This window comes from Pipistrellus hanaki (assembly GCF_964339955.1).
Source record: "Pipistrellus hanaki genome assembly, chromosome: 16".
NCBI lineage: Eukaryota > Metazoa > Chordata > Mammalia > Chiroptera > Vespertilionidae > Pipistrellus > Pipistrellus hanaki.
In genome coordinates this window covers 35,228,770-35,241,440 of record NC_140518.1, presented here as the reverse complement: position 1 = coordinate 35,241,440, position 12,671 = coordinate 35,228,770, and the positions used below count along the sequence as shown (strand labels likewise).

Sequence of the window (12,671 nt, the reverse complement as noted above, 5' to 3'; positions counted from 1 at the left end):
AGATAGATGTGTGTCTTTTGAAACCACAGCAGTGTTTTTGAGGTATTTGTCAGCCACACACCAGGGTTTCTGTCCAAAGTCTGTTTGCTGTCAAGGTTGACTCTTGGTGAACTTGGGTTGGGGTGTACTGGGAAGAGGAAGATAAACTTCCCAGAACTCGCACTCTGCTCGGAACGTGGCAGGTGTTCAGGAAGAGTCTGGACATGGGCAGGTGGTGTGCTGTGACCCGACCCAATGGACACATGGCCAAGTGGGAGTTGGTCCAGAGTATCGATTTGCTCACGGGGACAAGATTCCCTTTAATTGCTTTGACTCATGTTGATGGCACACTTTCTCCCTGGCTGGGAGCAGGGGACAGAGAGGACTTACCACAGGCCCCAAAGGAGCTCAGGTCAGGGGTCAGGGATCAGGGACAGCACTGGAACATGGCTACAGGTACCGAGGCTCAAAGCCATGGGGTGCCCAGGGAAGCCCAGAGGAGCAGGCAAGGGATGCTTCCACAACGGAATGGGTGGGGGAAGTCAGGAAATGTGTGCCTAAAGAAGCAGCATTTGAACTGGCCTTGAAGCCTAAGGAGATTGAAAGGTTGGAAGATAGGGAATGGCATTCCAGAAAGAGAGAAGAGCATGTGCAAAGGCACAGTGAGCAGCCTGAGGTGGCCAAAATGAGAGGCAGACTGGCAGATGATGGGCTGTGGAAATGGAGCCAGACAGGAAGAACTCTATGGATTCCCCTAGAACCAAATGTTGGTTCTTCTGCAAGGGCATTGGTTCTTCTGCAGGTTAGACTCTATTCCAGAAGCAGTTCAACTTACTTGAATCCCATGAAAATACACTGGAGCCAAAACCAAGCAAGCAGCAGCATGATCACCATGTTGGGAAAGGCGAATCCAAACCAGGAGGCAAAGTTCACGGTGTCTTTGCTACCAGGAAACAGTCTGGAGAGAGAAACACGGGTCCACATCTATACCAGATGCTGATTCCCAAAGCAATCAGGTCATGATGGGTGGGTACAGGATGACGAGTAGCTGGACCCTGAGAGGTGGTCTGGAGCAGAGTCTCATCCTCCTGAGGTCCAGCCATCCATGCCCACCACTAAGTATTACCCTAATCATTGGGGCCCCAGAACATAGCCAAGCCCCATACAAGCCAGAAGGGTGACCAACTGTCCCTCATGGTGGTCCAGACACTGTTGAGAAGCTCATGAAAGTCACGGCCGTTCCCTCCAGAAAAACACAGCTTTGTACACATGTATTTTGGTCAATAGCATCAGGAGGTCCACAGATGCCCCAGAACCCTCATCCTGTGGGCTTCTACCAGGCATCTGCTACCTCAGCAGACCATGAGTATCCAAACAGTCATAGCGTTCAGGTCTCCCCCACGTCTGTGATTCCATCCCCACGCAGCACAAGGCCAGCACACAACTGGGTCCATAAGGATTGTGTCTCTTTGTGGCCAAAGAAAGTTCCAGCCCCCTTAGGAAAACAATCTCAAAGGCTTCCCACAATGGGACCAGACAGGGTTCTGGGGACTGGAGGAGGGTCCCTTTCCCTCCAGGCTCTGCCTCCCATCCCCAGACTTGTTCACTTCAGCCGAAGGATGTCAAAGTAGACACAGAGCTCTCTGCACTCAGCAGGAACTCCAGGGAGAGCCCGAGGCTATCATTACAGAAAACATCACAGGATCAGAAAAGTCTGCTTGTGAACCTAAAGAGTCTGCTTGGCCAGGCTCCACGCCTGCCCTCCCACCTCCTAGCTGCCCTCCCACCCCACCTGTCTTGTCTGCACAGGGTGGCCACGTCATACTTCTCTCCTTCTCTGTGCTCACTGCGTCTGTACTTTCCTTCATGCATTTATATACATGTCCTGCCTAGAACTCACCAGGCATCCGTTACCTCAGCAGACCATGAGTATCCCACAGACAGAGCCCAGATCTCCCCCACCTCTGTGATTCCAGCCCCCTACCACCCCCCACCCCCCACCCCCAGCACACGACCAGCGCACAACTGGGTCCTTAAGATCTGTGCCCCTTGTGGCCAAGGAAAGTTCCAGACCACCACTGTGGTCCACCTGGGGCCTCACAAGGGCACAGGTCACCTCAAGGGCAATGAGAGGAACTTTAGTGAACAAGCTGGTGAGGCAATGAGTGGCCTGACCCCTAACTCTTTATTGCATCTCAAGATCCCTAATATCATAGGACCATTACCATTCATGACCAAGGTTGGTGAGCCAGTTTTGAGGAGAGCATCTATAGGGGTGTCTATTTCCTACAAGTTGTAAACAAGGACCTAGTATCTAAAATGGTGTCTCTTCCCATGACTTTAGTTCAGAGTTCAATAACATGATGTGCCTGAGTGAAAATACTGCACCCAGGAGAGGAAGCAGCCAGGCCTGGGGACTGTCATCAGCTCCTAACCTGAGGATTCCTGAGCAGGTGCAGCAGAGGCTGATGAGGGCACAGCCTCCCGCCCTTGCCAGGCCCCAGTTCCAGGGCCCAGCTCAGGAGATGGAGAGGAGGTTGAGTCCCTCCAACCCAGGGCCCAAGTCATTGTCCCCAGAAGGCATGGCCAGTGACTCACTCGTGCATCTGGCCCAAGAGCACCACGTTGGGTCCTGTCCCGGTCAGGGTGGCAGTGCCTCCGATGCTGGCCGCGTAGCACACGCACAATGTCATGGCCTTGCACATGCTCTTCCTGTCACAATTCTCCTGCGGCCCCATAGCAGGGCCTTCAAAAATCACTTGGCTCCCTGTAGTGACACACCTTCGTAAGCAGAGCCGGCCCCGGGGGCCGTGGCTCAGCTCCAGTTCCTAGCTCTGCTGCTGACCTGAGGAGGGGATGTGCTGGCTCTGCAGGCTCCCTCCCTGGGTCCTCTCAACCCCACAACCCAACCGTGTCATCCTCCCTGCCTGCTTTCTCTGTCACTTCCCACTGCTTCCCCAGGCTCCTCCATGCCCAGGGCAAATGCAGCCACTTTAGACACACGCCCTTCTTCCCTGCTTCCTAGCCTATGCTCTGGCTGGTCCCTTCATCCAGAGGGGTGTCTAAATCCATCTTAGATGTCTGTGCCTCCTAGCAATCCTCCCCCTTGTCTGAGCTCCTTTAGTGTCTAGCTTATGGCATCCCATGGCTTCCCCCAAGTCAGAGAAACTGTATGAGGGGCCTCATTTCCCAACCCCAACCAGCTCCTTGAGTCGGAAATAGGATGTGTCTACTTCATCTCAGCAGTCCCAGGGCCTGCCCCAGGATCTGGCAATGGGGACATCAGAAAGGGCCCTGAGTTCCCATGTGCTGGGCCCTGGGGATGGGGTACAAACAAGGCAGAGCATAAAATAGCCTCCCTCTGAGTTCCCTGAGCTGGGCACCTGGCAGGAAGCATCATGGGAAGACCACCCCAATGCCTGTGCGAGCAGAGAGCGGATGGGAGGTGTGACCTGTGCACTGGAGGCCTCCGGGAGGATGAGTAGGAAGAGAAATGGGTGAGGGCCCCCCAGTGAGTGCTCCAAAGATGCTCAAATGCATAATCAGATGAACAGCAATTGATTTCTGTGATTAAAGGAACCAAAGGTTGAACTTTGCTATAAGTGATACTAATGAATTTAACTTTCCTGCAATAATTACATTATCAAACGTTACAAAAACAGCAGTTTCTAAGTATTTCTCTGTATGCCTGTTTAAATGTGGGCTCCAGGAGGCAGAGAGGTGGCCAAAGCTTGGGACCCAGCAGCACCCTGGCCAGGGGCTCACCTGGCAGCTCACTGGTCTTGCCCTTGTCCACCAGCTCCAGGGAACCCAGGCCCGCCTCGTTGGCTGTGCTTGTGGCCTGCATCTGCTGCAGCACGGCCTCCACAATGGGCACCATCATGGCTGTGGTGGCTGTGTTGCTGATCCACATGGAGAGGAAGGCGGTGGCGCCCATGAAGCCCAGCATCAGCCTGCAGAGGAGGAGCAGGAAGGGAAGCAGAGGATCCCCATCCCCACTTCCCTAAGCCCTCAGGGAGCAACAAGGGTTAGGTCCCCCTGCAGGGATGCCAGGGGTCAAGGCCAAGGTGTTGATGGCAGTTCAAGACTGAGTAGTTAGGAGAGGATTATACTTTGAGTCCCTCCCTCTTCCTCCTGTCCTTTCTCTCTTCCTTCTTTCCTTCTGTTCTCCTTCTTACCTCTCCTCCACAGACATTACTGATGTCTTCCCTGCTGGCTATAGGGGAGGGGCAGGGGGCACCAAGAGGCCTTTCTCAGACCCAGTCATGGTTCTGAGGAGCTCCTATCCAGAAGGGACAGCACAGGCATCCAGAGGGTGTCAACCCAGGGTGGAGGTTGGCCCTAGTGTGTCCTAAGGGTGTGCTGGACAGCCCTATGGGCAAGCAGCCCCAACACCCCACTTCTATCTAGAAGATTCCCACTCATCCCAGACCCTGCTTCTCCTCTCATAATAGAGTTAGCCTTGAGGGGTAGGGTGAGCCTGGGAAAGTGGGACTTCCTTCATGGCTGACCGCCCCACCTCCTCTCTCTGCACACACACCTTGTACTCCCTCCACTCTGCAATGGACCAGATCAAACAGTACTCAGAAAACATGTTCCCTTCATTTATAACATCTGTCCTTTCACCGCTGTCTCACCTCTGCCATCTGCCTAAAGCACCCCTCATGGTTCTTCTAATCAATGTCCCTCCTCCGTAGCCTTCCTCCCAGTGCCCACCAGGCAGGGGTGGACACACCCTCCTCCAGCCCCACCAACACTCATCAATGGCTGGATTTGGAGGACCCAAATCCAGCCATTGATAAGTGTTCTTCCCTTGGTAGTGAGCAGGGAGGGGAAGAGCCTGATTCTTCTCCATGGCTTCCACAGACTCAGCACAAGGCCAGGAACAGAAGGAGCTCAGGGAGGGCTGGATAGATGGAAAAAAAATGTTCTTGGTCTCCATGCCCCTCTGTGGCCAGGCCTCTCCTTAGGGTCACTAATTCTCCTGGAGAAGAGATCTAGGAGCTGCACTGCACCAAGGCAAGGTCCAAGCCCATGTCCATGCAGGCTGACCTCACAAACCCACAGAACACAGGCTTGGGTCCAGGCTGGAAGGAGGAGCAGAGTTTTCATATATGAGGCTTTGACCTGATGCTTCAAGACACCAGGACCTCAACATAAAGGTCTACCCAGGCCAGGCAAGTGCTGGAAACTACACTCAGAGGAGAAGCCTGGTAACATGAAGTAGCAGAGAAGCCTGTGTGAACTTCTGGATTTGGAACCAAAGTCCTTCAGCTCTCTCAGAATGAGGAAAGTTGGCCAATCCAAGGATCCTGAGAGAAATAATTCTGAAACCACCAAGATCTCATCTTCTACAAAATGCAATGTTTTTTTATTTGACCCTGTAGACTAATCACTGGAGGGGATCGATACCACGTAGGGTAACAGAGACCAGAAAGGCGCAAAGCTTTCTGCTCAGGGAGCCAGGCAGCAACTCCTGGGGATGCACCAGGCTTTGTGTGCGTGGAGCAGCACAGTTCCTGACACATGGACATCTCAGGAAGATTTGCTGTGAAATCACCAACTGCTGCCTCCCTGGGGCTGGGCTGGGCACGCTGTCATTTAGGGAGCACGTTGCCTCAAAAGAGAATTGCATCCTGGCATCTCTACTAGAGCTGAACTCAGGGGCCAAGGCCTCATTTCTCAGCATTTCACCCTTCTCTGTCTCAAATGCCTCGTCTATAGAAGCTGGGTGGAGGAATAAAACCCAACTCTCAGAGTTGTGGAGAGAGACAAGTGAGGAGATAAATGCGCTCCCAGAGTCATGCCTGGGCGCTGCAGATGCTCAGAACCAGGGGGATCTGAGGATGTCAACTCCATGGGTTGGTTGGAAGCTGCCTGTGGTTGGAGGGGAGATCTTGGAGAGAGGGGAGAAGCTGAGGTTGTGAGTGACATGGGGAAGATGAGGTAAGAAGCTTCTCTACAGAGGCTAGCTTAGTGGGTGCGAGCTCTGGAAGGGGTGGTTGAGCCACCTCTGGCCGCTTTCCCCACAAATGCTCTATAAGGCCTGGCTGGCTCCAGCCTCCACCCACCCTGCAGCCCCTCCCCCAGGAAGCCCTCTTTACATGCAGGGGCCCTTGCTGACCAGTCTCCTCTGGATTCAGAGATCCCTTACCTCCTGCCACTCACCACAGGCCCCCACCATTGCCCATGCATCTGGTGTCCTCAGCTGAGATTGTCACATACCCCACCCAGGGGTCCACCTGCCTGCCAAGCCCAGGTAAGCCCATGGGTAGCCCTTGCCAGTGGGTGACCTGGGCTGTGCCACAGCTCCTCCCAGCCCTGGGGCCCACAGAGAGCCAGAAGAAAAGGCATAATTACTGTGCAGGCTTGGTCCCCACCCAGAGGAGTGTCCGCAGGGCGATCCTCTTGTGCAGGTTCCACCGCTCCACAGCCACAGCCACGATGAGGCCTCCCAGGAACAGCATGTTAGTGTCCTTCATGTACTGGACACACACCTGGAAGGTGGTGGCATGGAGGCCCCATCAGGGCTGCCTCCTGGCCACGCATCGCTTGGCCCAGGCCCACCAAGTCCCCAGAGACAGGAGAGCAGACCAGATGCTGATGTGAGGGTCAGTTGGGAGTGGGATGCAGGGTCAAGTGGCATGTCTCCATGCCAAAAGGAACCCACAGGAAGCATCTCTGGTCCCCTGGGGTCTATACTGCTCAGAGTGAGGCTCTGGGAAGGAGCCCAGGGGAGAAGCAGGAAGCCCCCAGGATCCTCTGGGTCACTCACCTGCTTGGAGTCCAGAACCTTGAGGAGTGGGAAAAGCAAGACAGGCAAGAGGGCGGTGACAGCCAGAGGGATGACTTCTGTGCACCAGTAAGTGGCCATGACGATGATGACGTAGGCACACCTGGCAAACTGAAGAGACAGTCCTGAGGTCTGGGCATGCTGCTGCTGCCCTCAGTCTCCACACCTGTTAAAACCTGGGTAATAATGCCCACATCCCTAGGTGGTTTCATGTTTGAACACTTTTATTAGAATCACTAGAGACCCTTTGTAGAAATAGACTCTTGCAATAGGACTTCCTTTCCTTAACTTCCAGAACCGGTTTTCCTCTGGCACTGGAGACGTAGACCTTTGCTCCGGCTAGAGTCTGCCTTCTTCGTCTTCGCCACAGACTCAGGCCGGAATCTGCTGTCTTGGTCTTCGCTGTGGCCTCAGTGCCACTCCTGTAGATCCCTTCCCTCCCCCCTCCTCCACCCCTCATAGCAGGTGTCTTGCCCCACCCTGTCACTCTTTGCCTGGAGCAGCTGGGCGGCTGTCATATTTGTCCTTTAATTTGCATATTCCCTCCTGATTGGCTGGTGGACATATCGGAGTGATGGTCAATTTGCATGTTTATCTTTTATTAGTGTAGATTATTAACCATCCAGACTCTGCCTTCTCCCTCATTCCACCCCAGCCTATTTTATCAATGCCAAGACCTATAGCTTTTTAGCCCTTTCTTCTCTGGCCTCTTCCTCCTCCTGCCTTCACCTGGGGCCACTGCCTTTGTTCAGGACACACTTCCTTCTGCCTGGATGGCTGAGACCATCTTCCATTTGACCTTTCTGCTTATGTCACTAGGCACAGAGGCTCCCTCTTTCTCATCTGCAAGTCTGATATGACCCCCTCTTTAAAAGCCCTTTTTGCCTCCAGGACAAAACCTGAATGCCTTAGCATAACTTAGGAGACCCTCCAGGATGGAGCAGGTCCTGCACACCCTTCCAGCTCCATCTCCTTGCCCACTCACACCCCGAGTTCCAGCTACCCCAGCAACTGGCAGCAACTGGGCCCCCTCTTACACACCCCACTTGGTGGCAGTCTGTGTTTCTCCTTAGGTGCCTCCCCCGCCTCTCCCACAGCCTGGGTCTGCACCTGCCTCTGTGTCTGCTCCCCCAGCCAGAGCAATTGGCACATGCGGTTGCCACTGTTGTTTCCTTAACTGTCTGACCATCACCACCACCACCACCACCACCACCATCACCACCACCCTCCCACCACCACTATCACCACCACAGAACAGGAAGCAACTGAGACCAGAATCAGGGTTTGTGCATTCACTCTGTCCTCAGGCCTGACCCCGAAGGGATGCTCAGCAAATGCCCATTCAAGGAATGGACTAGCAGAGTTGCAGCTATGACCACGACCACGCTGCTGGAGAGACGCACCTGTCCCCTCTCACTGCTTAACATCACCCTGAGAGCACGTGTTACGTGCAGGGGATATTGTGTGAGGACAGAAGTTCTTTGTCTGGACTGTGATAGCTGGCATAAAATATAAGCCTTTCTTCGGCGCCCCACGAGAACCTCAGGACCCCTCGCCCTGCCTAGTGCGGGTTTCTCAGCCTTTCCACTGCGGACATTTTGGGCTGGCAGATTCTTTGCTGAGGGGTGCGGTGCCCTGTGCATTGTAAGACTTCCCGCCGAGTCCCTGGCCTCCACACCACTAGCTGGCGTGACACTCTCTCCAGTTGGGACAACACCTGAGAGGGCTTTGCTGATGCCCCTGCTTGGGGGGTGCAGGCATCGATGCTGATGCCGCCACGGGCTCAAGGCAGGAGCCCAGGCTCCACACCAGGCAGACCAGCCAGTGCCCACTGTCTGCCTTTCAGCAGTCACTCAACAGTGCCATGGAGCAAACACTCGTCTCACTCCCAACCCGGCCCCCTCCCTGCGGGTTCATGTCCTCGCCTGTAAACTGAGGGGCTAGGAGCAACCTTTTAACAGGAAGTGCTGGGTGAGTCTTTAGTATCTAAACTCTGACACAACTGGTGGCACCTGTAACCCATTTCACAGCACAGTCCCGGGAGCACCAAATAAACCAACGGAAAAGACAAGCTGAACTGGCCCTTCGCCTCCATTCCCTATCAGGGCCCAGAGACACCCCATTCTGACCCTCCGGGTCTAGAATGTTCTGCAGGAGAGGCTGCGCAGGCAGGACGGGCTCCGTTAGACTGGTCTGAGGAGGGGCGGTCACCAGGCGAGTGAGATGGACTCTGCCCGAGAGAGGCGCCTGCTCCCTGGGGGTAAATGAGCTCAGATAGCTTCCAGCAGCGGGAGTGTGGCTGGCCAGGCGCTTAAAGCCCACACAAACGTGGAGTGGGACTTAAAAGTCAGCAGCCAGCACAGTGCCTAGCACATAGTAGGGATCAACAAATACATGTTTAGTGCACAACTGAACAAACCCATGAGTATTCACAGACTGCCCATTTTACATTGCCTAATGAAAAATGAATGTGGGTAAGGAAGGGGATGTGCTGTGTGTGTGTGTGTGTGTGTGTGTGTGTGTGTACAAAGAGAATGAGAGAGCGAGGGAGAAAAGAGATGGATTGATTTCTGAAAAGATGGCCATCAGAATATTAATAAGTTATGGGATTTAAAGGTATTTTCATTTTTACAGTACTTTGTACTTTACAGACTTGAAAAATATTTTTTTTTTACTATTTTAATAAAATCAATGATATGTTTAAATAGACATATCATTGATTTTTATTAAGATATTTTTTAAAAGGCGGAGGGGTGGGTGGCAAGAAAGGGCAGAAAAAAGTGGGGCCAAGATGAAGTCAGGCAGGACGCTGGCTGGAGGAGAGGCAGGAAAGAGGGGAGCCTGTGGGAGAGGCCGGGGCTCGTGCCTTCCGACTGGCCGCCCCCTCAGACAGCGCCCCACAGGCTGCCAAGTGCTCGCTGGCTGTCCAGTCCCGCTGGCCCACGCCAGTGCCTCTGGCTTTCCTTGCACAATGGTGTGGCCATGGGGGCGGGGGCAGGGAGCTCTTTGGCTGTGGCTAAAACAGAGGCACAAAGGGAGAGACACCGGGGCAGGTCCAGGCCCTGGTCACCTGTCCCAGTGGGAGGGAACACCTATCCCAGGAGAAGGCAGCCTTTGGAAGGACTTTCCCTCACTGATCCTCACTCCCAAGGCAGGTTAACGGCACTCACAGACACTCGGAATTGAGGGTCCCAGCTCAGGGCATGGCAAGAAAGGGGAGGGAGGGGGTCTCAGTCACACTCTCCCAGAGCAGGAAGGTCAGCCAAGCTGTATACTCATTCCAGGGAAAAACACAACTAAAATCACAGCTCTCTTCCCCATGGGTGTTAACGGCCCCAAACCTCTTTCTACAGGAGAAATAGGGCAGCTCGCAGTTGGTATGACATCTCAGTTTGTTGGGCTATCCCTGGCCCATCCAGGGCCGTCATCAGCCCACTGGAGGCCTCCTCTCGGCCTCCCCTCCCCATCCTAGGACCCTTTGGGCACCCAAAGCCATACCTGTCAGAACCAAACCACCTTGCCCATTGTACAGGCAAGAATACCAAGGCCCGGACAATTCAGAGGCTTCACTGAAATCACAAGGAAGTGGGAATGAAGTCGGGTTCTCTTGCAGATCTGCCTTCCTGATACCCCAGTCCACCCCAGGCCTCCAGGACTGCCCCAGCGTATCCCCGTATCCCCGAAAGAACTCCTCTGTTCCCTCAAGCTGCCTGGAGGGACAGGGGGCCCGGGATTTCCTGTCTGGGCTGAGAGTGAAAGGGCTGGAGGAGGGAGTGAGGAAGGAGCAGCCAGCAGCCACAAAAGCCTTCCAAGGGCTCTGGTCTCTGCCAAACAGGCTCCACACAGCCCAGCGCAGCCCGGGCCCGGGCTCCCAGCACCGCCCTCAGCCTGTGGCCAAGGCCATTCATTCTCTGCCTCTTTCCTCCCAGGAGCGCTGGGAGGCCAGGGCCTTCCCTGCCACCCTGAGTCCTGCCACCCAGGGCGTGAGCTCTGGGAACCTGGCCGCCTCCCGCCTCAGCCACAGCAGGCAGCGCGCACAGCAGACCCACCCCGACCCGCCTTTCAGCCCCAGGAGGGTTTGGACTCAGCCATGGCGTCCAGGGGTTCCGAGTTGGGAAGAAAAGTGGGCTGTCAATGGGGAAACTGAGGCACAAAATGGGACCGGAGAGTGACAAAGACAGCACTCAGGATCCACTTAGGTGCCTGGCTGATCTCGGAAGCCCTTACAGCTGGAAGTCCTTCTTCGCTAAGGAGAGAGAAGGAGAGAGGAGGGAAAGGCCAGGCCAGGGCGCTCTAGGGGAGGGACGGGAGTCTCTGGGGAGACTGAGGCCAGGCTGAGCCTGTGGGTGTTCTGTATGGAGAGATCTGTGCTAGCGGCCAGGTTCCGTGCTTGCTGGGACGATTCTTGTGTCCTTGGATCCGTAAACCCCAAGGTTGGGGTGCCCCTAGGACACCTCCCGTTTGTCTGGCCCCTGAGCTCCCCGGGGAGCTGTGCCGCCTCGGAATTCCTGCCCCCCCACTCCGTGGCCTGCCTTCCTTCGAAGCCGGTTGGTGGGTCCGGTAGCCTGGAGCCCCCGGGGCTGCGGGGAGACCCAACTGACCTTGGTGGGCACCAGGATGATGAGCGGCAGCAGCAGGATCGGGGTGCCGAACAAGAGCACGAAGGACTTGAACTTGTTGACATAGCTCAGTGCGGAAGCCATGGTGCAGGGTGTGGGGGGGGGAAGGCGCGAGAGGCTGGCGAGGCGGCCAGAGGCTCCGCGGGCTTAAGAAGGGACCACGGCCTCAGGGGCTGGTGGAGCGCAGTCAACTCCGCCCCCCACGGTGAGGTCTCTGCCGGGCTCCTGGGCGGGGCCACCCCGCGGGGTCGGTGGGGCCCCCCTGCCCCCATCTCCGCCACCCCGCGGCGGCTGGAGGCGCCCGCGGACTCCGGAGCCTCGGACCCGCCCCCAGGGACGCTCCAAGCCCTGCCCCAGGGCTGCCCAGCGCGATGCGATCGGTCACTCATTCCAATGGCTTTGGCGTGTGGCCCCGCTTCTGCGTCCGCAGGGGTCTCCCGGGGAAAGTCTGCAAAGGCCTTGGGGTATCTCAGATCTGTCTTCCTCATCTCTGGGAGGGGGTCTCCAGCAGAGGCGATGGCCATTAACAACCCCCTCTCCCCCCCCCCACCCCCACTCCGGCGCAGTCCGCCCCAGGCAGTGCGCCCCGCGGGCCTCTCCTCCCCGCATCTCACTCCTGGCTTCCAGAGGCCTCCGTGCAGCTTTGGGCAACAGACCTCTTTCCTCCATTCTCCCTGGCTGCCTACCTCACCCCCAACCACCACCACCCCTCCAGCGCACCCTCTCCCACCCAAGGCTTTAGGCTCTTGGGCGATCGCAGAGGAGGCGAGGCTTCTGTCCTCCGCAGCCTGAGCGCCTGCAGCTCCCCAGCAGCCACCGCGCAGCCCGCGGACAGACCTGCGCTTGGACTTCGGTGAGCTGCGGAGTGATGGGCGCTCCCCTGGGCGGGTGGGGGCCGGAGCCGCTGCCCTCCTGACCAAGGCTGCCATTGCCATTTCCCTCTGGGAAACCGTGCAGCGAGGAAGGGACTTCACCAAGGCTGCCCTGAAAGGGCCATTCATTCATCTGGCCACCTGCCAACAAGCCCTGGGCACCTGTTCTGTGCTCGGCCCCATCTGGGGTGCCGGAGATACAAGGCTGCAGACACTGCCACCCCCATCCCTTTCTCCTTTCCTTCCTCCTCCTCTGCCGGCCTGTCTTCTCATTCTGCAGCTTTCTTTTGGGGAGTCTTACCCCTGCCTGAGGTTTACCTACAGTGTGCTCCTTAATAATGGCCATCCTCTGTCTTCAATGCAGTCCTGATATGGGAGTCCCACAGCTCCCTAGTTCCAACCTTTTGG

General features: G+C 56.0%; 1 protein-coding gene across 2 annotated transcripts in view; it reads right to left on the bottom strand.

Annotated features, from left to right (window-relative positions):
• LOC311611114 (Na(+)/citrate cotransporter) overlaps window positions 1-12,143 on the bottom strand; it is a 28,035-nt gene extending 15,892 nt beyond the window's left edge. The window contains exons 1-6 of one of the 2 annotated variants that reach the window (XM_084862958.1): window positions 11,374-12,143; window positions 6,755-6,883; window positions 6,340-6,476; window positions 3,745-3,932; window positions 2,578-2,746; window positions 815-937 (exon numbers count right to left, since the gene is read on the bottom strand). In XM_084862958.1, coding sequence (XP_084719084.1) covers window positions 815-937; window positions 2,578-2,746; window positions 3,745-3,932; window positions 6,340-6,476; window positions 6,755-6,883; window positions 11,374-11,475 — 848 coding nt within the window. In that variant the 5' untranslated portion in view covers window positions 11,476-12,143. The remainder of the gene's footprint in view (window positions 1-814; window positions 938-2,577; window positions 2,747-3,744; window positions 3,933-6,339; window positions 6,477-6,754; window positions 6,884-11,373) is intronic. The other variant, XM_084862957.1, reaches the window with a different exon arrangement.
• Window positions 12,144-12,671: the final 528 nt, after the last annotated feature.